The sequence below is a fragment of the Ziziphus jujuba genome, chromosome 7, assembly GCF_031755915.1.
Source record: "Ziziphus jujuba cultivar Dongzao chromosome 7, ASM3175591v1".
Lineage (NCBI taxonomy): Eukaryota > Viridiplantae > Streptophyta > Magnoliopsida > Rosales > Rhamnaceae > Ziziphus > Ziziphus jujuba.
The window spans coordinates 22416632-22442381 of NC_083385.1; the positions used below are offsets into that span (position 1 = coordinate 22416632).

At 33.7% G+C, this 25750-nt stretch overlaps 2 protein-coding genes and 1 pseudogene across 16 annotated transcripts; all 3 read left to right on the forward strand.

Moving 5' to 3' along the window:
* Window positions 1-932: 932 nt before the first annotated feature.
* Window positions 933-4680, forward strand: LOC112490507 (uncharacterized). Of its 15 annotated transcripts, none has more exons than XR_009639523.1 (6): window positions 933-1274; window positions 1368-1471; window positions 2211-3423; window positions 3864-3943; window positions 4034-4149; window positions 4348-4680. XR_009639523.1 is itself a non-coding variant. In XM_060818728.1 (3 exons), the coding sequence occupies exons 1-3, from the start codon at window positions 1144-1146 to the stop codon at window positions 2276-2278; spliced, it is 303 nt and encodes a 100-aa protein (XP_060674711.1). In that variant the 5' UTR covers window positions 938-1143; the 3' UTR covers window positions 2279-2595. The 15 variants fall into 15 exon arrangements, 1 of the variants encoding a protein (XP_060674711.1); XR_009639526.1 differs by having other exon boundaries at window positions 934-1274; window positions 2211-2320; window positions 3336-3423; window positions 3864-4149; XR_009639531.1 differs by having other exon boundaries at window positions 935-1274; window positions 2211-2320; window positions 4051-4149.
* Window positions 4681-10478: 5798 nt separating this feature from the next.
* On the forward strand, window positions 10479-13161 carry LOC107433963 (G-type lectin S-receptor-like serine/threonine-protein kinase LECRK1). Its single transcript, XM_016045365.4, has one exon. It carries the CDS (start codon window positions 10599-10601, stop codon window positions 12978-12980), a length of 2382 nt encoding a protein of 793 aa, XP_015900851.3. The 5' UTR covers window positions 10479-10598; the 3' UTR covers window positions 12981-13161.
* Window positions 13162-14430: 1269 nt separating this feature from the next.
* Window positions 14431-17073, forward strand: LOC107433962 (G-type lectin S-receptor-like serine/threonine-protein kinase LECRK2; annotated as a pseudogene).
* The last annotated feature ends 8677 nt before the right edge of the window (window positions 17074-25750 follow it).

Sequence of the window (25750 nt, forward strand, 5' to 3'; positions counted from 1 at the left end):
AACCTCTTCGAACTTATATTTAGAATAAAGAATCAATATACTTTGAGCATTGACTCTATACATATCTAGTGATGAAAAAAATAAAAATAAAATAAAAGGCCCTATTTTATTATCATTATCGAGTCTATACTTATTGGATTGGTTCCTCGACATCTTAGGACGTTCCAATTTAATCTGAACATGGTGGCTGAAAATTTACCCCGTGTTTTAGTATTAATTATTAATTTAGATAAAATATTTAAATGTCAATATTAATAAAAATGTTGAATGTTTAATTTTATAGAAATATCGATGGTAATGTTGATGTGAATGAAAACTTTAGAAAAATAATGGAAACTATCTATTGGAAACTTTGGAAAAATAATGGAAACTATCTATTTTTCATTTAAAACATATAATTTTGCTCATCAAAAATTTATAATTACAAAACAAAGTAATAATACACCAATTGAAATAATAATATTTATAAAATATAACATAAATGACAAAGTTATAGTTTATAAAAATAATGTGATTTAGGTTGATGTAGATAAAATAATATAAAATTAAATTTTTTATATTTATAACATAGTTTAGATATAAATAAGTATTTCTGTAAATATTTTTTTTTTAAATGTAAGATCATTTCTTCAGATGATATTTATTGTATTTATTTTTACTTGTTAAAATTTTACTAACCGTCATTTTTTATATTTTATAATTAAGTCAATTTATTATATTGTTTATAATTATTTGCATTTAAAAAATTATATAATATCATTTTGTTAAAAAGGATTAAAAAAGAAAAATTTAGCCCAATGCCTTCATAGAAATGAGCTTAACGATTTTTATCTTTTCATTTGATATTTTTTTTTTATATCCTTTTAATTTTTAATAATCCCAAAATACCTTTATATCTAAATTAAATATTTTTATTTTATTTTTTTCTTTTGTTTTTTCTTTATTTTCTTCACCCGACTTTTTTCTTATCCTTCATCATCCTGGCTCATCTCTTCTCATTCATCAAACTTTTCTCACTTAGTTGCCCGTTTGCCAAATAGCCCCGTTTCATCTCTCCGGTCACCAAGTATTCAAGGTCTAAAATGTACCACAAGAGAGGACTTTGGGCTATCAAGGCCAAAAAAGGCGGTGTTTTCCCTCGCCATGATCCAAAGCCTGCCACAAAGAACCCACCTCAGAAACCTCCCAAGTTCTACCCTGCTGATAACATCAAGAAACTGCTTGTCAACAAATGCAAGCACAAGCCCACCAAGCTCAAGTTCAATTTCAAAAAGGTTTTTTTTTTTTTTAATAATGTATTTAATGCATTTTGGCTACATGTTATCTGGCTTTTGTTGTTTTGTTAATTGGGTCTGTGAACTTTTCAGGATGAGTATTACACCGAGGACGGTGTTGATTGTGTTGGCTGGGAGATTTAAAGGGAAGAGAGTTGTATTCCTGAAGCAACTTTCATTTGGCTTGCTTTTGGTGGGTAAGACTTTTTTTTTTTTTTTCGCTTCCAATAAATTGCCAAATGTTCTTGCTTTTGTTTTTGTTTTTGTTTTTTTGTGTTTATTTTGCCCTTACTGGAAATGAGTATTTGATTTCTATAAATAGGAATTAAACTATATGTTTTTATTTTTTATTTTTTATTTTTTTATATATTTGTTCATTTTGACTATTCTTAACAATTCGGTTCAAATTTTCAATTACCATATGCAAGTCCTCTCTTTAATAGACATTTTGTTGATCTATTACATTTGCTATTATATGTCTTGCAAAATTATGGAAATGCTAATTTGTAAGAATGAGGTTCTTTTTTAACCATTTTGTGGAATCATATTGTTTTTCTCTTTCCAATGAGGATAATGGACAACAGTTGCGTCTATTTCCTTTTCCTTTTAATGCTTCCACCCTGAATCTAGGAGATGAAAACCGAAAACCATTTCATATGTTTTTTTTCTATGGTAACAACTATATGCTTTTATCTGGATGTATTTCACAAGATAATTCCATTATGCTTTATGTATTAGTGACATTTAGCTGCTTTTAGTCATTGATATGTTTGCTCCTTTTAGATTTTTAGCTGATTTGTGGTTTGTTCGAAATTTTGCATCATATTATTCTGGATTGGATTGCATTGATATTTATGTACATATCTGGTTAATATATTCACCCAAATATCTCTTGTTGGTTCCTCTTGAAGTTTTAGTTTTGAACTTTCTTTCCAGGCAAGACCGATCCATATGTTATTTTAAGCCTAGGGGACCAAGTCATACGCAGCAAAAAGAACAGCTAAACCACAGTCATTGGACCTCCTGGTGAACCAATTTGGAATAAGGTAAAGGTCCTTGTAATTCTGCTTCGACGTCTGTGTTTAAATGAAGTTGTAAAGTTTTTCTAAATGATCATATATGTTTATATATATATATATATATGTGCTTGCTGGCAAGATACAAGCAACTATAGAACATTGTCTGGTCATATGCATCTTCTATCAAGTCATATAAGATCTTTGGTGATGCAGTGGTGTTTGATACCACTCATTGCTTGACTGCATTTGATATGCCACTTGGGATATGGGTTGGAATGAATAATTATGGTATGCTTTGCTTCTTTGGTTGCTTGCTTCAACGAGAAGAAAATCTGAGGTCTTTTTGATGGGCATTGAAGGTAATAGAGCGAAAATAGAATACAATACAAATATATTCTATTAGTCATTTTGTGTAGAAAGGAAGTGGGTTTATTGGTGGTTTTGTGTAGAAATTATGATAATACAAATTTTCGGTAATTATGATAATATAAATTTTTTTGTTAGTCAAACCAGCTATTGTATGGTTTGTGGGTGTAATTGCTGAAGCAGCAAGTGTAATTGCTGTTTTGAAGGATAAGACGTAAGGTTGGTCATGCTCATGACTAAATTTTATATTTATTACTCATATAACTTTATGGAACTAGGTTAATTAATCTTTAGACAAACATGTATTCTATCAAACTGTTCTAATATTATCATCATCACTTGCTTATTCCCTTCTCTTTCTATTATGAAGAGAAAACTAATTTCTACTTACACATTTATTATATCATTTAATTTTATTTTTCTAAAGCCTAGTTGACAAATAATCTATTTTGCTATTTGTGAAAATATTAATCATCTTTGTAAAAGTCATAAACTTCATATTTAATTTGATTATTGTTACGTTTTTCGCCTTGATATGTTATTTTGCAGTTGGGCTAGACATTATTGATTAATATTTATCATTCTCTTGTTTCATTTTGATATGTTATTTTGCAGTTGGGTTAAACATTATTGGTTAATATTTATCATCTCTTGTTTTTCATTGGATATATTTTAGTGTTGACGAGTTAAGGAAGTTTTTGTCTGACAAGGATGCATACCATCAATTTTTACTTTCGCTCGATCAAGTTAAAATTCAGAATAATGTACGTACATAAGCTTTTTCTCTCAGTTGGGAATCTGTCTATAGTACTTAAGTGCATAAAGTGCATGCATCAACCCCTTTTTAAAACTCTTGTTAGTGAATATTGGGTATTGTGCTAATACAATGACTTTTGTGCTTGATTCATATGGTTTATTAATGAGCATGGTGGTTTATGCCTTCCCAATATATAGGAGTTTCTCTATTGTGATACTTGAGTCTATGTTCTGATTATTTTTCCTAGATATTTTTTTGCAACTTGACAATTATCAGCTTAGAGATGAAATTCGCAAAGAAAGACTGCAGCTAGCGAGTTATTCTTTTCTTGTTATCTACTAGTTTTTGCTATATTATTCATGCACAATTGGATTATGCATGGAGATATCTACTAGAATTTTTTTTTTTAACATATATATATCAGTCGAGCACAATTGAATTATGCAGGAGAAACAGATCCTGAATTTATTTAAACTCACAAGGAGAACTTGGAAAAGGAACCACGCATTATGGAGCTAAAAAATCAAGTAATATTTATCTTGCTTTCTTTAGGTGGTGTCGAAATTATTGTATTGATTGTGAAACATTTTCTCCTGTTTGTATGGTACACAGTGTAGAATTATGAGAACAACAGAGTTGGCTGCTGTAGAGGAGAAGCTACATGAGCTTGAGAGACAAAAGGAAGAAATGTTGAGGTTCGGTTCCCCTGCTTCCCTTCTCCAAAGGCTTCAAGGTATAGAATATGATAATTTATAGTTGGAAATCTGAATAGCGCAGTTTCTTTATGCTCAAGCTCAAGTTTCTTTCTGTTGTTTTGTACATAGTGGCTATGCTTAATCATGAAAGAATTAATGTAGAGAAGCCAAATTTGATAATAAGCTACTTTATCTTAATTACCTTTAACCTTTATTTTACTGGTGTTTGTATGCAGATGCAATGAACATGGCAGATGAGGAATCTGAAAATCTGCACAAGCAGTTTTTTATGCAGATATACAATAGGCTTCGCACCACTTAAGCGAGCACTCATTCATGTTGCAGCTAAAACAAATTCACTCAGTTGAATTGATATTATAGAAAGATATATACTTGGAACACATTGAAATCTTACTTCTAATTTCAATGCATTGGCTAGATAAACGTGATTGTCTGTGTATTATTTGGTTAAATATTTTCTCTTTGCTAGTATATCAGTTTTGACAGTACTTGTTCATGTACGTTCAACATTCATCGTGGTATGGTATTATATAGTTACAATTTTATCAGTTTTTGCCATAATTACATTTACATTCTGATTTTTAACTTGAAAAAAACTGACGGATGTAGTCTATGCTTTTTAGGCTTTATCTGAAACTAAAACTAGCCTTTCATTATGATGCACTGCTTCTACTTGTTTTGTCTTTGATTGGACAGTAATCTCATATTGGCTAATCTGATTATGAATCAATATAAATGTAAGTATAACTTCAATGTAAAAAGCTCAAAGCAGTTCCATGTTTATGGAATAATACCAGTTTAAACAACTACACCATGGATTTGATACCAACACAGCCTTTTGTAGTTGCTGTAATATTCTCTAGTTTTTATTCATAAAACACTTGTACATTTTTCACTTGCTCATTCAAATTTAGTTTTTAGTTTTTCTACATGATTCTCATGTCAAGATGAAGTGTAAGGACCCAATTTCATTATTAAATTCTGCATATTGTTTAAGAAGTGGAAAAGCAAGAAATAAGAAGGATGAGAATTTAAATGGATGGTAATTGAGTTCTCAAATATTGGCTCTCTAGTTTGAAACGATTTGAACTTGTTTGAATGATATGCATTGAAATTTAGTTAGTTTTAGATTGGAGACTATTCCCAGCTTGAAAGCTTCTTCCAATCTCTCTTAAAATGCGGCTCCATGGCAATATGTCCATAAGAGAGTAGTTAGGAGGGAATTAATTTTACAGTTGTGGAAAATATTTAAATAAATGGATATGAAAGTGTCGAATAAATGGAACCATCTCCCATTTCTCATCTACCTTCATTTCTCATTAACTGTCGAATAAAGTGGAAAATATTTAAACAAATTGTTTTACCATCTCCCATTCCTCATCTACCCTCATTAACTTCTGTTCCTCTCTCTTCCTCTCCTTGCTACCACATTCAATGAATCCTGTGTGTCTCCCTCTCTCTTTCTCTTTTGTTGGTTATGTACTTTCAGCCTTTCTTCACACTGACCAACCATTGCAGAAAACACAATACCACCTTCAATGCAGTTCAGTCTCCCTGCATACCCTTAACCTTTTGTGATAACAAAAAGACTGAAAATCTTCATTGTGGAGCCCATAGACTTCAAAAATGTGTAATTAAAGTGTACGTTCGTGCGCAGCAGAGTTAAAGATTTTTGGTATGTGTATAAATATATATATATATATATATATATATGTACATATACGCATATATTTTCCCTTTATATTGGATTCATTGTTTGTCACGTTTGACATGATATAAAAGTGCAAGTTATATGTTGGTTTGATTTTATGTACAACAATCCATAAATGGTTTGGAAATTTCCATTTGAAAATTACAACCTTTGTTCTTTACATACGGTCCATCGATAATTACGAAACACTTGCTTGTTGGAAAATTTAATGGCGGTTCCATCGATAATTACCGACATTCCATCGGTATATTTAATTTTTCCATTTTTTGAAAGCAAACCACCTCAATCGAATTTGACAACTTTGATAATGTTATTGTATACGAAGGATATGCTAAATGTAACTATATTTATGATCATGAACAACATAATCCATAAATCACCACAATGTCAACATTGCATCCATTCAAGCTAATGTTATGTTATGATTTAGCACATGTGTCACAAACTTGACATCTTATTCTACTTGATCCACTATGTCTGTCAGGAGTTATGTGGGATGAACTTTTTTCTCTTTAAGGTGAAAGGAACTGGTGGAAGATTATTCATTCAACTGTATTTGTGTTGTCAGCATATTATGATATGATGAAGCTTTTTCACTTTATGTTTCTATTCAAAATTTTAAGGACCACACGGACCACAGCTATTGTGGTTTGGATTATTGGTAGGTCCATGGTAGAAGCCGCATTTGATGATTATTATCTTCTTGGGGACATATTAAATGTTTTATATGAAAAGTCTACTTGCTGTTGATGTTTTGTGATATCTAAATATCCACAGTTATAGTCTTTAGTTAACTTTTAATGCTTTTATTATGTGATTACTGTGTTTAATATTATATTGGTTTTGTTATAATTTAGTAGTTTTTTTTCCTTGCGTTAGAAGGCATGGTCTGCTATAATTATCATGAGGAGGAAGGGCAATACTAGAGTTTGTAATGTTTTTGAGCTGTTTTGTTTGCAGACATGATTGAAGAATTAATCAACAAGGGGTATGAACGTTGAAATAACGCAGTTGCAATGCAAATTTCTATTACTAATTGGTTGGAAAATATCATGCAAGAGCGCTCAAATAATGGCAAAGGCTTACGTGTTATTCAATTGAACTTATACAAGTTTAAAATTGTTGGCTATGGCGTGTTCATTGGAGTAGTCAACTTAGAAAATAAAACGTGCTCATGCAAGGAATTCGACATTGATGAATTTCCTTGTGTCCATGCAATTGCAGCATGTAAGCATCGACATATTTCTCCATATATCCTTTGCTCGGTGCATTACTCATTTGACTCACTCCGTGACGCATATTCATAAATCATATATCCACTTGGAGATAAATGTCAGTGGCATGCTCTCGAGATGATGTCATAAACCAGCTTGTACTTCCACCTAAGATTGGCAAACAGTCAGGAAAACCAAGAAAGAAGAGGATTCAATCTAAAGAAGGGGAGCGTCTTCAATATAGATGCGGAAGATGTAAATAGATTGGTCACAGCAGTCGATCATGCTCGGCTGCCATACCTCTTGATAGCACTACCAACCAACAGCACCATCAACCGAAGGACCGTAAATTGCTCTACGCTATATTAAGACAATGGGGGCATGTTATGCGGTATGCGTGTGTTATGCAATGTAGTAAGGAATGCAATTAGTAGCTCAACCGCTAACATGTGTTTTGGCATAATAGACGTTGGTTTTATGTGTTGTTTTGTTGGCAAAGTCATCTGTTATATTGTGTTTTAAAAATATCATTTTGTGTTCAGTTTTTTGTAGGTTTCTTACTATTTCACGGATGCTACTACTACCCAATGGTAATTACCGATGCATCATCAGTAATTGACATTTGTCAACCGTCGTAAAAAAATCACCATAATTCCATCCGACAACTTCAATCGTGTGTGTTTCCACCAAGAACATGCTAAATCTAGCTTTATTAATGATAATTGTTGACAAAGTAAGAGAAAAAACGATATTAATAAGCGAAGGCATTCAATTTGTAGTTGCTGAAAAAATTATTGTAGGTTTCATCGGTAATTATCGAAACCCCTATGGTAATCACATTTTATCAATTTTTTGGCGCCCACAAGTCCCCTAATGTGTATTAAATGCAAAAACATGCAAACTATACATTCTTCAATGATCCTAAAGAGAAAAAATCCCAAAAGTTCTGAAAAAGTTCTCAAATTGGCATAAAAATTTTATTATCGTAGGGCCTTCAATAATTACCGATGAAACCTACGACAATCAATTTGTGGTTGCTGGAAAAATTATCGTATGTTTCATCGGTAATTACCGAAACCCCTATAGTAATCATATTTTACCAATTTTTTGGCCCCCCTAAAGTCCCTTAATGTGTGTTAAATGCAAAAACATGCAAAATATACATTCTTCAATTATCCCAAAGAGAAAAAACCCCAAAAGTTTTGAACAAGTTCTCAAATTAGCACAAAAATTTGATTACCGTAGGGCCTTTGGTAATTACCAATGAAACCTACGGCAATCAATTTGTAGTTGCTGAAAAAATTACCTCTATGATTATCACATTTTATCAATTTTTTGGGCCCCACAAGTCCCCTAATGTGTGTTAAATGCAACAACACGCAAAATATACATTTTTCAATGATCCTAAAGAGAAAAAGCCCCAAAAGTTCTCAAATTGGCACAAAAATTTAATTACCGTAGGGCCTTTAATAATTACCAATGAAACCTATGGTAATCAATTTATAGTTGCTGGAAAAATTACTGTAGGTTTCATCGGTAATTACCGAAACCCCTATGGTAATGATATTTTACCAATTTTTTGGCCCCCACAAGTTCCCTAATGTGTGTTAAACACAAAAACATGTAAAATATACATTTTTCAATGATTCTAAAGAGAACAAACCCCAAAGTTATGAAAAAGTTCTCAAATTCGCACAAAAATTTGATTACTGTAGGACCATCGATAATTACCGATGAAACCTAAGGTAATCAATTTATAGTTGCTGGAAAAATTACCGTAGGTTTCATTGGTAATTACCGAAACCCCTATGGTAATCACATTTTAGCAATTTTTTGGCCTCCACAAGTCCCCTAATGTGTGTTAAATGCAAAAACATGCAAAATATACATTTTTCAATGATCCTAAAGAGAAAAAACCCCAAAAGTTCTGAAAAATTCTCAAATTGGCACAAAAATTTGATTACCATAGGGCCTTCGGTAATTACCGATAAAACCTACGGTAATCAATTTGTCCTTACTTGAAAAATTACCGTAGGTTTCATCGGTAATTACCGAAATCTCTATGGTAATCTCATTTTATCAATTTTTTTGCCTCTACAAGTCCCCTAATGTGTGTTAAATGCAAAAACATGCAAAATATACATTCGTCAGTGATCCTAAGGAGAAAAAACCCCAAACGTTCTCAAATTGGCACAAAAATTTGATTACCATAGGGCCTTCGGTAATTACCGATGAAAGCTACGGTAATCAATTTGTAGTTGCTGGAAAAATTACCGTAGGTTTCATCGGTAATTACCGAAACCCCTATGGTAATCACATTTTAGCAACTTTTTGGCCCCCACAAGTCCCCTAATGTGTGTTAAATGCAAAAACATGCAAAATATACATTCTTCAATTATCCTAAAGAGAAAAAATCACAAAAGTTCTAAAAAAGTTCTCAAATTGGCACAAAAATTTGATTACCATAGGGCCTTTGGTAATTACCGATGAAAGCTACGATAATCAATTTGTAGTTGCTAGTCAAGGTCACTGAGGATGTACCTAGCATATATTTTATTCGGATTGGACAACCCAGAAAAAAAACAACTAGGCAAAGTCTGCTCAGACAACCAAGACTTGTTAGTCAATTAATTAAATAATAAAATCATATTTATGATTTTATTAAATTTGAAAAATTTTCTTTTAGATGTTTCAGTTTTTTCTTAATTATATTTAATTTTATATTTTAAAAAAATTATAAATTATTTTTTATTTTTTATATTTATCAAAACATATTCATTTAAGTGTATAATTAATTTTAACTGTTAAAAACTAGAATCCTATTTTTACAATTTATTCAATCATAAATATAAGCTTTTAATATTCGTTTGATTTTTAAAAACTAACATATAAATATGTTTTGATACATATAAAAACTTAAAAGGAGTTGGTTAATGATTTTTCCCAAAAAAAAAAAAAAAAGAGTCTGAATGTAATTTGACAAAATTAGACGACTTGAATGAAATTTATCATATTAAATATTAAGTGATTTTACTCTTACTACAATTTTTTTAAGAAAAACAACCATTTAGATCCCTATAAATTTTGTCTCAATTATATGTAAATTTTATATTTTTTAAAAATCATCATTAACTTTTTATTATCAATTTTTTTAATTAATTTTACTAGTTAAAAGTTAAAATTAAATTTTTACAATATTATTTAATAATGAAACATTAACTTTTAATTTCCATAAAACTTAATTGATAAAAATGAGGGAATTGATTTATTTTAATAAATTAATCATATTAATTTTTTTTAAATGCAATTATCTTTCCTTTAAAAATAAAAAACAAAAGATTACTTTAGCATTATTTAGTTTATATTGTTATAACCACATATTTGTTCATGACATCCCCACACCATTCCATCCAAAAAAAAAAAAAAAAAAAAATTGCAGGAACCAGGCTGTTTGAGCTCTGAAAGTAAACTTGAGAAAACAATTTAACGAGAACAATCTTCCTGGTTCAGATCATAATTAATCTTTCGCTAAAAAGCTCTCATGGCTTCTATACCAATTCTCCTTATAATATTGTCTGTTTTTTCAGTCGCCATGAATGCAAAAGCTCAAACAGAGTACCCAAAAAACATTACCCGAGGTTCTATATTGTCCCCAAATACCATCAACTCATCATGGCCATCACCTTCTGGTCTTTTCTCCTTTGGTTTCTATCCAGAAGGCAACGGCTTCCGTGTTGGCATATGGATGGCTACTGATAAACCTGAAACTCGCGTAGTCGTCTGGACTGCAAATCCAGATGTTCCCCCTTGTTCCCCTGACGCTACGTTGGAGCTTAAAGGAAGGTTGGTTCTTAGAACTGAACAAGGTGAAGAAAAAAACGTTACTTACAATGATGATCTTCCAGACCCAGCAACTTCAGCAGCTATGCTTGATGATGGAAACTTCCAACTCTTTAACGGCTCTGGTTATCTCATGTGGCAGAGTTTCGACTACCCAACTGACACCATACTAGGAGGTCAGGTTCTAACTTCTGACTCTTGGTTGCAATCTAGCATATCTAGATCTGATCACTCAAGCGGACTATTTATGCTCCGTATGCAAAATGATGGAAACCTCGTTTGCTATCCTGCAAACATCTCCAACAATCCAGACACTGCATATTGGAGCAGCGGAACTTTCTCTTATGCAGCAATGCTAAATCTTAGCCATTTGGGTTATCTATCTCTAGAGGGTTCATACGGAAAACCAATACGCTTCCTTTCAAATGGATCTTATCCTGTAAAAAACAAAACTATCATCCACAGAGCGACGCTGGACAGCGACGGAATTTTTAGAAAGTACTCGCACTACATTGTAAGCAACGTAAGCTCAAAAGTGACAGAGAAATGGTCGTCTATGCAAAATCCATGTGACGTAAAAGGAATTTGTGGTTTGAACAGTTTCTGCCAAGTGGTTAACAACAAATCTGAATGTTCGTGTTATCCTGGATTTGTTTCTGTCGAGCCCAGCATGATGTTCTTAGGCTGCTATCAGAATTTCAGCGCAGAGAGCTACGGAGACAAAGAAGAAGCCGACCCTGCTCTGAGGTATAATTTTACTTCTTTAAACAATATTCGGTGGGATGATCCTCCTTATACAGTAGAGATATTGATGGAGGAAGCTTGTAAGGGGTCTTGCATGAACGACTTTAACTGTTGGGCGGTGCTGTATGAAAGTACTCGTTGTCGTAAATATAATTTTCCACTAAGATATGGTAAACAGAGCAAGGATATAACTACAAAAGCCCTCTTTAAGGTGAAAAATATTGGTATGGCGAAGGAATCGAATCATAACCACCCAGCCCCTGCAAATGATGAGAGCAGGATCAAAACAGTAATGTTTATTCTGGGATTAAGTTTGGGTTCTGTTGCATGCTTGTGTTTTGCCTTTGCAGTTTCAAGTTTCATTGCTTACAAGCACAAATATCATAGGTATAAAAAACTGTTGGAAAATACAAAATTGGGATTAGCTGAAGATTTTACTTTGCAATCATTTTCATACAATGAGCTTCAGCAAGCAACAAATGGATTCAGTGAAGAGAAAGGAAGAGGGACTTTTGGAGCAGTTTACAAAGGGATTTTATCTGAGGGTAACAAAACCATTGCAGTCAAAAGACTAGAGAAATTTGTGGAAGAGGGAGTAAGAGAGTTTCGAGCTGAAATGACTACAATTGGAAGAACTCATCATAGAAACTTAGTTCAGTTGCTTGGTTTTTGTATTGAAGGATCCAAAAAAATTCTTGTCTATGAATTCATGAGCAACGGTTCACTTGCAGATCGTCTCTTTAAGGCTGTATCACCGCCGACATGGCAAGAAAGGGTGAGATTTGTATTCGATGTGGCAAGGGGGATGTTCTACCTACATGAAGAGTGCGGAGTGCATATCATCCATTGCAACTTGAAACCCCAAAATATACTTCTGGATGATACTTGGACTGCTAAGATCTCTGATTTTGGTTTGGCGAGGCTATTGCCCAATCAAGCAAAAACATCCATGGGAGTTCAAGGAACGTCATTACAGTACTTAGCTCCTGAATGGCAAAAGAATTCCTTGATATCAGTAAAAGCTGATATTTATAGTTTCGGCATTGTGCTTTTGGAAATCATATGTTGCAGAAGAAATATTGAAGTTAATGTTTCAACACCGGATGAGATAACTCTTTCCAAGTGGGTTTATAAATGCTTTAAAGCTAGAGAGTTGCACAAACTTGTGGAAGTTGAAGAGGTACACTTTCCAACGCTAGAGAGAATGATCAAAGTTGGGTTATGGTGCATCCAAGATGATCCAGATTTGCGTCCTTTGATGAAGAATGTCATCTTGATGTTGGAAGGCACAGTGAATATATCTGAACCTCCATCTCCAGAACTTATTGTTCTTCCATGATGTGATTAGTTTCTTCTATGCCGAGGCCTATATATGTATGCCTATATGACTATGTATTTGTGTTTTTCTATGTATCTTCTACGTTTGTGTTTGGTTTGATGTATTTCTGATGATATCTTTTTATAGGTATGTAGGTGGATAAATATTAATTAATGGCGATATTTTGGATATGAAACTAAAAGAAAAGAAGCAAAAAAAAAAAAAAAAAAAAAAAAAAAAAAAAAAAAAAAAAAAAAAAAGAAGAAGAAGAAGAAAAACTGTTTAATAATTTATTTAATTATTAATTAAATAATAATTACTGGTGATAACGCCTAATATATTTTCTGTCTTTTTATCTTTTTATCATTAAAAAAGAAATAAGAAGAAGAAGAAGAAGAAGAAATTGGGTATTAAATTTCTCTGATCGGGCTTATGATGGAGTTTTAAAATAGCAATCATTGAGGTAAGAGTGTTTATCATATGTGAAATTTGAAAAGGGAGCATATCGATAGGGTTGAGTGGGAATGCTAAATTGTGGTAAATGTATTAACAAAAAAAAAAAAAAAAGAAATTTTTTTTGCTATTTATCACGAGTCATAATGATCGCTGCTAAGATCATTGTTACATTGCTATTACTTATTTGTTGTTTTTAATTATTCAATAACTTTTTAACATAAAAATTTAATTTAAAAAAGTAAAATTTTCAATAAAAATATTATTCATTATTCTAATAATGAAGGTGAATTGCTACATGCACGGTCAATGAAATTGGTTTTGCAAACAGTTATTTATAGCTACTAATTAAATAAAATTTTATTATTTGAAAATTTGATTTTTTAAAATAAATTTGATTTTTTTAATTAATTTTATAATATTTAGCAGAATTTTCAAAAATAAAAAATCATATTAACGATGTCCATATAAGTATGATATGATATTTAAACAATCCTATCGGGATGGTTTTTTTAACGACTATTTATTTTTATTTTTATTGGATAAAAAATTAATAATACGTTACTTAAGTTGTTTTTTATTTTAATTGGATAAAATATTAATAATATGTTACTTAAGTTGTTAAACAATATATATTGGTTTCACTAGTAAATGTTATCCTTGGTAACAAATAACCTTTTTTTTTTATAATGTCTAATCTGGACCTTGATGACGTCCAACGACTGATTAAAATCTTAAGATTTTAACTTATTAAGTACGGGATCTTACCTTCCTTGTCTTTTCGTATATATGTAATACTTAGTTTTCAATTCAACGCAAAAATAATAATAATAATAATGATAATAATAAAATAAAATAGACTTTAGAAGAAAGACGAAGTCATAAAGAAGTTTTCCAAAAAGTTTTGGAAAATATGGTAGTAGCTTCCAAAAAGTTTTTCCCTGCTGATGTGATCTTGCCATGTGCTTTTAAAAGATCGAGATATATTTTTTTATGTTTATAAATATAGGTGAGACCATAAATGAGATCGTCCACTACATACTTATCCATGACTTCCAATTTCCTTGTCACTGTGTTGTTGCTCCTCGCTGTGTTATTCACTAGTGAGGCAGCTCAACAACCATGTTCTCCTATGCAAATTAAACCCCGCTCAAAAATTTCTCCGAAATCTGATCCCAACTCATGGTCTTCTCTTTCTAGCAAATTTAAATTTGGCTTTTATGAACAAGGGGATGGCTTTGCCATTGGAATTTGGTTGGTGGGAGGAGATGATATTACGGTTGTTTGGACCGCAAATCGTGATGATCCCCCAATCACCTCATCTAATGCTACCCTTTCACTGGATGAAAATGGGAAGCTTCTCCTACGAACTAATGATGGTCAGAAAGAGAAAATCATTGCAAATACAACATACTCTGCCACCTCTGCTTCCATGCTTGACTCCGGCAATTTCGTTCTATGTAATCGTTCCGGCCATGTCATATGGGAGAGTTTCCAAAATCCTACCGACACTCTTCTTGGAGGTCAAGTTCTTCATTCAGGGCACCAGTTGTTCTCTAGTCTATCCGAGACTGACCGTTCAACAGGACGGTTTCGTCTCAATATGCAGGTTGATGGTAATCTAGTCCTCTACCCACTAATCAGTGATGACGTAGGTGAGGATGCATACTGGAGTTCAAACACAGACGACGGCAACTTCCACTATAACCTGTATGTTAACACAACTGGAGAACTATCCATTGGCAACGGTTCTTATTTTCGTTCGTCCTTGTATTCATCTTCAGAAGACAACCAAAACGGCACACTATATCTTGCAACGATTGATGCTAATGGTATATTTAAGTTGTATTCTCATGCCCCGGATAAAGATGGAAAGCTCAAAAAACATGATTTGATGTGGCCAGCCTTGAAGAATCCATGTGAAGTAAAAGGTTTTTGTGGGCTTAACAGCTTTTGCACATTTTTTGACGACCAACCCAATTGCGTTTGTCTTCCTGGTTCTGATTATATTGACGTCGACAAGAAAACTCTTGGCTGCTTGAATAACCATTCCGATGGAGGGTGTATAGGTGGGAAAGAAAACGTAACGCATTATAATATAGCTCAAATGGAGAATATAATATGGCCAGATTTTGGTTATATGGAAGCATCCATGTCCATGGAAGAATGCAACAATTCGTGCTTGACAGATTGCAACTGCTGGGCGGCTCTGTTCAAGAAAGATGCTAATGGAAAAGATGTCTGTACGAAACAAAAGCTTCCATTGAGATATGTTAGAAGGAATGATTCCCAGGAAGATCCCACAACGGCTTTCTTCAAAGTGGACACATATAAAACAACCAGAAATGATTCCACTGACAAGCATTCAAGAGACGACGCCCTAAGCAAAAATGATTTGATGAAAATTCTTGTTTTGGTTTTTGGCATGGTCATTTTTTCATGTGTTTCCATCGCAATATCTTGCCTTTACATTTTTAAAATTCGAGTTCTGAGGTACAAAAGGCTGAGACAGAGTAAGGGACAATTTGTGTCGGCTGATGAGGAGCTTATTTTGAGGGCGTTTTCATACAATGAGCTAAGAAAGCAACAAACAATTTCAAAGAAGAGTTGGGAAAGGGCTCGTTTGGAGCAGTTTACAGAGGGCTTTAAACAAAGGTAGAAAACTTATTGCCGTGAAAAGACTTGAGAAGTTTATTGAAGAAGGCGAAAGAGAGTTTCTAGCGGAGATGCAAGCAATCAGCAGAACAAACCACAAGAACTTAGTCCGGTTAATGGGTTACTGTGCCGAGGACTCAAAAAGGCTTCTGGTTTACGAATACATGAGCAATGGTTCTCTTGCAGACCTTCTATTTAAAAACGCAAATCGTCCGTATTGGGAAGAAAGAGTTAGAATTGCAATAGATGTTGCCAAAGGCATTCATTATCTACATGAAGAATGTAAGACTACCATCATTCATTGCGATGTGAAACCTCAAAACATTTTGATGGATGATTTCTGGATTGCTAAAATCTCTGACTTTGGGCTAGCAAAATTGTTAATGCCCGATCAAACAAGAACTTTCACTGGGATCAGAGGGACAAGAGGATACTTAGCCCCAGAATGGCAGCAGAACACTCCAATTACTGTGAAGGCAGATATATACAGTTATGGAATAGTACTGTTGGAGATTATATGCTGCAGAAGGAACTTAGAAGTAAATGTGCCAAACACGGAAGAGATCGTTCTTTCAAATTGGGTTTATAAGTGCTTTGCAGGTAGAGAGCTGGGTAAGCTTGTGGTGGGTCAAGATGTGGACAGGAGGACATTAGAGAAGATGGTAAAAGTGGGATTATGGTGTATTCAAGATGAACCAGTTCTTCGTCCTTCAATGAAGAGTGTAGTGCTTATGTTGGAAGGCATTACTGATATTTCTGCTCCTCCATGCCCTACTTCTTCGTCCATGTAAGCCTCAACGCTTGGAGGGAATTAATTACCTGTGGCTTCTTTATCATCGACATCTTTCATGTGTTAGTTACGTTTTTTTTTTTTGTTGTTGTTGTTGTTGTTGTTGTTGTTGTTGTTTCATGTGATACTCTTTCATTTCTTATTTGGGATTTGCATCTGCGTATGTAGTTCTGTTTTATGAAGAAACTGGCAGAAGCACTAGTAACGTTGTTTCAATATATGATTTTTTTTTTTTTTTTAATATAGATAGATCAACCATATATGGGTGTCTAAGCTATTATAAATGTTACGAAAATAAAACAAAAACAATAACAATAGAATAAAAAAAATACACACAGATTTACGTAAAAAAAATTTAACAAACAAAAAAAAAAAATTTATTGATGAATATTGGTACAAAAAATGAACAAATAGAGCATAAAAATAATACATCCAAAACTCTCAAAAAATATATATATTGTACGGATGAAAATTTTAAAAATTCAAATTGGATTACCAACTCTAACAACATAAATTATTAAAATTAATGGCACCAGTTAATAGTTTTCAGCTTATCATAGGAAACATACTTGAACCGATATGGATGGCTATTTTAGGATATTAGTTTGAAAATTCAAAATAAATAAATGATTAGCAAGTAAATCAAGTAGGAAGGGTAAATAAAAATGAAATAAGATTATCGAGTGACTTTGGCAGTCACGTTAGCATATATTCCAGGATAAATTGGTAATAATTACCAAAAAAAATAAAATAATAATAATAATAATTGTGTAATATTTAACAATACAAGGCGTGAAGGATCAATATTGACCTAAAAGTTTCTAGAATTAACTAGTATATTTGATATACTTGGTTGGAAATAGAGCATTGGAATTTGTGAAAAAAAAATATCTAAATTTGAGGATGAGAGCAAGGACATAGTGGAGAAGTCTAGAAGCTTTGAGTAGAACAAAGCAACCAGCTTTGAGTAGAACAAAGCAACCGACTTTATCAAGTATAAAGGAAGCTTTGCTTCCCTGCTTGGTGAGTTACATAAGTGAGCTCCAAGGAGGCTCTCGGTCGGTGTGAGTGAAAGAGCTACTCAATTGAGTAGAGTAGGCTCCTACAGAGAGAAAGAGAGAGAGAGAGAGCTCTCATGTTATAGTTAGTAAATAATGTTAGGTGTTTATGTGTTGGTGTCTAAAAGATTATCATGTGTGTGGGTCCTGCTGCATATATAAGTATTTTATAGTGTGTTTATGTATTTGTTTTTTTTTTAAATTATTAATATAAAAGAATTGATTTATTTTCTCCCCCAACAAGGCGGACCTGGAAAAATATTACCGTGGTCATTGCCAACTCTCTATCCTCAAAGGAATGGAATCTTTTATTTCCTTTTAGTGTCTCCACCACACTGATGAACCTCGGCAGGACCAGTTTCCTCCAACCTCCACCCCACCCCCATCCTTTTCTTCTCCAATTTTTTTTCCTATTTATTTACTTTTCTATCCCTTAAATACTGAAGTGTCCCATTCAATTCAAGTCCAATTTGGTCTTTTTGGTTTGGTGAAAAGTCTAATATGGTCTTTAAATCAGTAAACCTCTACTGTCCTCTCAATTTTCTCATTAAAATTTTATTATCTTAATTAATTCTTCTCGTTTTAATTTGGTTTAAACTTATAACTAACAAATATTACTAGTATTACTGAATAATGTTTAAATTTTAAATTTCTCTATTTTTGAAAATGATAGTTTCAAACTGTACCAAACATATTCAATAATTAATCCATTATTTAAGTGATAATTGTTAACAACATTAGCCGCCTCATTTATATTTTGTTTTCGTATAAATTTGTTATGAATTTTCATTGAAAATATTTGTTAAAAGAAAATCAACATGAAAAAGAAAACACGAACACAATTGACCTTGGGACGTCTACCCGAAGAAGTAATGACCATGTCTCCTTGAAAACTTTCTAGGAATGCCCACCTTATCCCCTCAATTAAAACCTAACATCTGTCATTCAAAAAATTTAAAGCAGATGGAGTTATGAAAACACTTTTTTTTTAAAACCAGAAATAGTTACGAGCTTCTCTAAATAAGGAGTCTTACCTGTTTTTATTGTAATATATAAGATTATTCATGTTTAGCCATGGTATGTCACTCTCATGGTGGTTTTCGGGCTCTCACGCACATGTTCTGGAATCAGAAATTGCAGTTGGCAGGTTGATTTAGTATTTTTTAATAATTCATTTTGACTAATACTGACCTAAATATTTTATGAGATTCTTCTTGTTTAGTCCTGGTATTTCATTCTCAAGTCACTTTTCCAGCTCTGTACTTTTCTTCTTTACACTTTCCATACTTGTTTAGATTTCTTAACTTCCTTGCAGCCTCTGGATTCTTTTCTTTTTGTTTCTTCAGTGCTTAGGTCATTTTTATCATGGTAGAAAACTACTATTCTAGGAAACATTTTCATCTCAAACCAAAAGATGAAGTGAATCCACAATAGATGCATAGTTTTGTAACTTCCGAGAAACTATATGAAGTTATAATCTATCTGTATCTATGCCAGTGAGAATAGTATCTTTGCATACTGGTTTATTTGCCATAAGAGTTCTTGTTCTTTGTGATGTAAATGTTCCTAGCCAATAAATGGAGAAAGAAATTTTATTAACTAAGGATCCTATCAAAATAATAAAATAAAATAAGGCAATAACTTTTACTGACTTGACTAAGGACTTTAGAGGAAGCCAGAGTTGTAAACACCATTTATATATATGTATGACTATGCTACCAAATGTTGATTTCCCATAAGATTTAACTACGGTACCTCTCAATAAAATTGTGAAACTCCAGGTTGATAATTATGTAATTTTCAGATTTGATGTTATTTTGTCAAAATATCTTAACCCTGCTTGAGGCAAGAGGTAACTAACTAATATCAATCAACTCTGGTTTTGGCTTGAGAAAAATATAAAATTTTCAATTGTGGAAGCATTTTATTGTTGAATTCTAATATGATCTACTTTTGCTTGTATTTTGGGTGCTTTGTAAATTCATATTGATTTTAATATTTTTGTCTTCCCTAGACTGTCATTGGTCAATGTGCTGGCAATAAGCATCTTTTTGATGGCCTCAGTTTTGGCTATGAGATGAAAGAATATTTTGAGATTGAGGCTCAAAGAAAACCAACAAATATAAAATGCGTCATTGTAATGAAGGTTTCCAGCTCATTATCCTTGTAGACATATCTTTTTTAATTTTTGTTTGACTCATTATTTTGTGACCTTATGTAATCATATTAATCAATTCATCATCTCCAATTGATGGCCCACAATACAATTCACATGATGAATTTCTATTTTAAGCTCTAAGGCTGTTAATGAAAACAATGTGTTTGCTCTTTTTAATGAATATGTTGGCCTTGAAATGGGGTAGCAGGCCTTTTGTGTGTGTGTATGTGTGTTTTTCCCCCTCCCTTCTTCATCTTCTTCTTCTTCCCTCCACAGCCATTTTACTGTTACATTTAGATTCACTGTTAACCTATCATCTGCTTCCCTGCATATTTTTATGACATGTTGGTAGAAACTTGGTCCATAGTCAAGAAGGAAAAGCAAAAGTTGTTGAAACACATAGCGGCATGAACTTCTATATTTCGATCAGTGTTTTAAAAAATATTTTAAAAGGGAAGAGCATAAGACGATGCATTCTCATCGTTACGAACGATAGTTAAGTTCCTAGAATGTTATGACATAAGTTTTTCATATTTTAATATTAAAAAATTAAATATATATTTAAATTGATATTAAATTAAAAGATAAAAATATAAATAAAAAAAATAGCTGTAAAACAGGCCAATTCAAATTTACATAAATATAAAATTAATAAGTTATAAATAAATATATAAAATATATACATTTCTAATTTGTTAATCAGAAAAAAAGCCAAAAGGAAAAAGAAGGAAAGGACATCCCAACTAGGTTCAACCCTCAAATTATCCTTTCAAACCCAAATTGAGCTACAAAAATAAAATGTTTATCTATATATATATATATTGATTATTAACAACAATTTCCTTTTATTCGAAAATGTAAATAACTTACCAATTAAGCTAATTACATTTAGCATATTTCTAATTTGTAAATAATAATATCTAAAAGCATAATATAAGTTTTTATAAAATTAAAAAAAATAAAAATTATTTAACTATATCGATGAGGTGCATATCTCACTATTCAAGGTGCAAAAAGTTGCATTTTTATATTACAAACATATGCCTCCATCTCTTGAAGCATGTCTCTTTTTTGCTCTTTAAATAGCAAGGCATATGGCTTAAAAATATAGTTAAATTTAATTTTTTTTATTTTATAAAAACAAATCTTACCCTTGTTTTGGTTTATAGATTATTATTTCTAAATTAGAAATGTATGCTTTACTGCACATTATTTATAATTTATTAATTTTATATTGATGTAAACTTTAATTGGTTTATTTTCCAATCTATAAATTATTTATATTTTTAATTTTTAATTTTATATCAATTTAAATATATATTTAATTTTTTAATATTATTATTATATTTCTAAAAGGTATAAACCCTAACACTTAGACCTGGCTTCATAACAGTCAAAACTTCTTATATTGAGCTTTTGCCTTTTTAAACACTTCTATCAATTGGTCTTTCTGCCTTTTTTCCTTTTCTAGCTGAACTCCATATATGAATTCCACGCTTTTGCATCAGCAATTTTTGGTAATTTATGTTTTCTTTTAGGAATTTCCTCCTCTCCAATTTAACATATATGTCCAAAAAATAAATAAATAAAATAGAAAAAGACCATATTGAGAACTGGTCATTTTATCTATATTGTTTTCATTTCTTCTTCAATTTGGGTTCCCAAAAAATTTAAATATATATTATACATTGATTGCTAATTAATCAACTTAATTAGTTAAAATTATAGTAAATAAAAAATTAATAAACATACCAATTTGGTATACAAGTCGTATTTCCATCCTGACTATTAAGGTTTAATATATTTCAAAGGTTAATGTAAAAATAAAATTAAAATTTATATAAATATAATAAAACATTAAAATTCTATAAAAAAAAATAAATCATATCTAAATTTATATAAATTTTAAATGCACCTTTAAACTTTAATATTTGAAACAATTCAATGTATGGTAAAAATATCTTAATTATTTTCTATGAAAATGGCCTAATGTAGGAATTCCTCTTTGGTAGGCTTCAAGGCGTGTTTGACGCACCACACAAGACGACAGTGGTTTAGAAAATTAGTGCAAATTCATGTTCAACTGGCCACCATCTTTTCCAAGTGTCACGGACTTGTTTCTTATCCCTTCAAGCCGTGCGGCCTTAGTTGCTATTCCGACCCTTTGTTGCAACTAAGTAAGCCTCTTGCTCACTAAAAGAAAAAGCTAAGCAAAGAAAGCTAGAGCACAAAGAGAGTTTGGGAGAATGAAAGTATATTGCTTAAAAGAGAGCTTTACAAGTGTAGCTTGGATTCTTGAATCCTTGGATGTCCGTTCTACAAAAGAGGGTTCACCCCCTTTATATAGAGGGCTTGGCACGTAGTACGAGGATACAACATTTTAGACCTTACACACATGGCATTATCTTGGATAAGATTCTAGATAATTCTCCTAGATATTTCTCTGGACTATTCTAGAAAGCCATCTTACTACATGATCCTAGAATGTTCTAGAAAGGTACATATGTCCTAGATTGTTCTATAGTATTCTAGAACCTTCCAGAGATCTCTCGAGTTATCTAGAACCTTCTAGACTTCTCTTGAATCATCCATAACTTTCTAGAATTCTCTTACCTAGAAGCTTCTAGAATCTTCCGGACCCCTCCAGATTTCTCTTGAATTATCATGATTTCTCATGGAGAGTCTTGAATATTCCGGATATGCTTCAAGGATTTCTCCATATTCATGCGGAATGTGACACTCTCCCCCACCTAATTTCGCGACGCCCTCGTCGCACCTTCCTCCTTGAACCTTTGACTATGATCTTTGAATTGCCAAAGTGCATCAGTAGGTTCCCAACTTGCTTCGCTATCGGGTAGTCCCTTCCATTTCACCAAGTACTCATGACTCGGATGGTTATCCCTTCCACGAACTATTCGATCAGCTAAGATGCTCTCCATATCCTTGTCATAAGTGTTGTATACCCCTATTGGTGCTCGCTTGGACTCCCCTCTTGTATGGTCTTCTTCATCCTTGTAGTATGGCTTTAAGCAACTTACATGGAAGACTGGGTGAAGTTTGAGTGTTGGGGGTAACTCTACCTTATAAGATACCTTGCCCACCTTCTTGATGATTGGAAATGGCCCTTCATATCGGTGAACAAGGCCTCTATGTAGCCCTCGGGTAGACTTGTGTTGGGATGGAAGGATTTTGACGAACACCAAGTCTCCCACTTGATACTCCACGTGCCTTCTTTTTTGTGTCGGCCCATTTCTTCATTTTCTGGGTTGGTTTTTGAAGATATGACCTTCTAGAGTCTACTTGCTCATGCCAAGTTTTAGTAACCTTGAATGCGGTAGGACTCCTTCCTCTATATTTGGTAACAAGAGTTTGTGGAGTGAGTGGTTGTTGCCCCGTGGCTAGCTCAAACGGACTCCGATTGGTGGACTTGCTCCTTTGCAAGTTGTAGGAGAATTGGGCAACATCTAGCAGTTTTGCCCAATCATGTTGATTAGCACTCACAAAGTGCCGTAGATGTAGCTCCTCTAGCTCCGGGGGAGACATGCGATATGGTGCCATTGCGGGTGGTTTGGCACCGGGCTCCAAGTAGATGCAATGATCCACCTCCCTCCTTGGTGGAAATCTTTTAGGTAGTTCAGATGGCATGACATCTTTAAACTCCTCAAGGACTTGGCTAATCTCCTTTGGTGGCTCATTGAGAGTAACTTCTTTTTCCTCACGTAATGTAGCAAGGAATGTAGCATCTCCCTTCCTTATCCCTTTCTTGAGTTGTATGGCAGAGAGATGGTTGGAAGTTCTTGGCTTGTGTATTGTCGGGACCATGCAAGGGCCTCCCTCCATTATACACACCATGTTGTAGCGAGGGAGTGGTACCACATTGAATTGCCTAAGAAATTCCATGCCAAGCACAATATCAAAGTCATCCATAGGAGCAATGGAGAAGTTGACTTTACCTTGCCAAGTACCGAGGTGTAACTCCACGTTACAAGCCATGCCATCTAGTGGTTTAGCTGCAACATTCACAGTCTTTAACCACCCTTGACCTTTGTCAAGTTTTAGGCCAAGCCTCATGGCCTCCTCCCTCTTTATGAAATTGTGAGATGCTTCAGTGTCCACCATGACTTGAGCATCCTTACCATTAATACGTGCCGCCACGTACATAAGAGAGTTGTTCTTTGCATTGTGAGCTGGGATCGGTCTAGCCTTCAATGAGTTAAGGAGTTGTAGACAATCCATTTGTGTTTGCTCTTGAGTTTCCCTCTCTTCGAGCATGGCATTTAATGACTTCCTCTTTGGACAATCCCTTGCCCAATGGGGACCGTCACATAGGAAGCAATTTCCCTTTGGCTTTAGTTCGGGCTTGGCTCCTTTCTTCCAATCTTTACTAGGTAATGGTGGCTTTCTTTGATGCTCCTTACTTTGGGGAGTTTTATGGAACTTGTCTCCCCCACCTTTAATATAATTATTCTTAGGCTTAGGGTTAGAAGACTTACCTCGCCTATATTCAATAAGAGTTTCAGCGGTAGTGAGTGCAGTTGAGATGTCTTGTACACCCCTTCGTTGAAGCTCTTGACATGCCCATGGTTGTAATCCATCCATGAAGTTGAAAAGGAGATCTTCCTCACTCATGTTGGGAATTTGGAGCATTAACCCAGAGAATTACTCCACATATTCACGGATGGATCGTTGGTGCTTCAACTCCTTCATGCATTTCCTAGCATCATTCGCCACATTCTCGGGATAGAATTGCTTCTTCAATTCACTCTTTAAATCTTCCCAAGAATTGATAGCACATATGCCCTTCTTCATTTTTTCATGCTTTCTACGCCACCATACCGCAGCAAGATTAGTAAGATAGAGGGTAGCGGTGTTTACCTTTTGCTTCTCGTCTTGGAAATCCAAGGCCTCGAAGTACCGTTCCATATGCCACATGTAGTTGTCCAACTCTTTTGCATCCCTTCTCCCACTAAACTCCTTGGGCTTGGGAGCATCTACCCTTGGAGTAGAGACTATTTGTTGGGTAGTGACTGTGCCACTAGTTGCAGCTCTCTTGCATAACGCCCAATCCTCACGTGTCTCCTCTAAACTCTTCTTAAACTCATCTAATTGAGCTTGCATAAGGGACAAGGTTTCCATTACCTTTGCTTGGAAAGCTTGGCTTTCTTGACGCCACGCCTTGGTGTTGGCCTCGTTGGTGTCTTGCATGGTACCTCTAAGCTCCCCCACTTGGTCACCCACACGACCATCGAGCTCCTCCATGCCTTGCTCCACACGATCAAGCCGCTCCAACATGTCGGCCACGGCCAACTCCATCTTGACCACCTTGGTCTCCATGGCAGTGAGAACGTCCTTCGACTTTGAATGCCCACGTCCCTTCCTTGCAGCTTCGGGGATGATCTCCCTTCCCCTTGCTTCTTCAACCACAACCTCTGATGAAGACATTGTGCTCTAAATGCTCGCTCTAACCAAAGGCTCTGATACCACTTGTCACGGACTTGTTTCTTATCCCTTCAAGCCGTGCGGCCTTAGTTGCTATTCCGACCCTTTGTTGCAACTAAGTAAGCCTCTTGCTCACTAAAAGAAAAAGCTAAGCAAAGAAAGCTAGAGCACAAAGAGAGTTTGGGAGAATGAAAGTATATTGCTTAAAAGAGAGCTTTACAAGTGTAGCTTGGATTCT

What these genes read in the sequence shown, in the direction of transcription:
- LOC112490507 (XM_060818728.1), top strand. Translation starts at nt 1,144, where the DNA reads ATGATCCAAAGCCTGCCACAAAGAACCCACCTCAGAAACCTCCCAAGT. An exon ending in TCAAGTTCAATTTCAAAAAG is followed by an intron (nt 1,275 to 1,367) that starts GTTTTTTTTTTT and finishes TGAACTTTTCAG; the next exon opens with GATGAGTATTACACCGAGGA. An exon ending in ATTTGGCTTGCTTTTGGTGG is followed by an intron (nt 1,472 to 2,210) that starts GTAAGACTTTTT and finishes CTTTCTTTCCAG; the next exon opens with GCAAGACCGATCCATATGTT.
- LOC107433963 (XM_016045365.4), top strand. Translation starts at nt 10,599, where the DNA reads ATGGCTTCTATACCAATTCTCCTTATAATATTGTCTGTTTTTTCAGTC.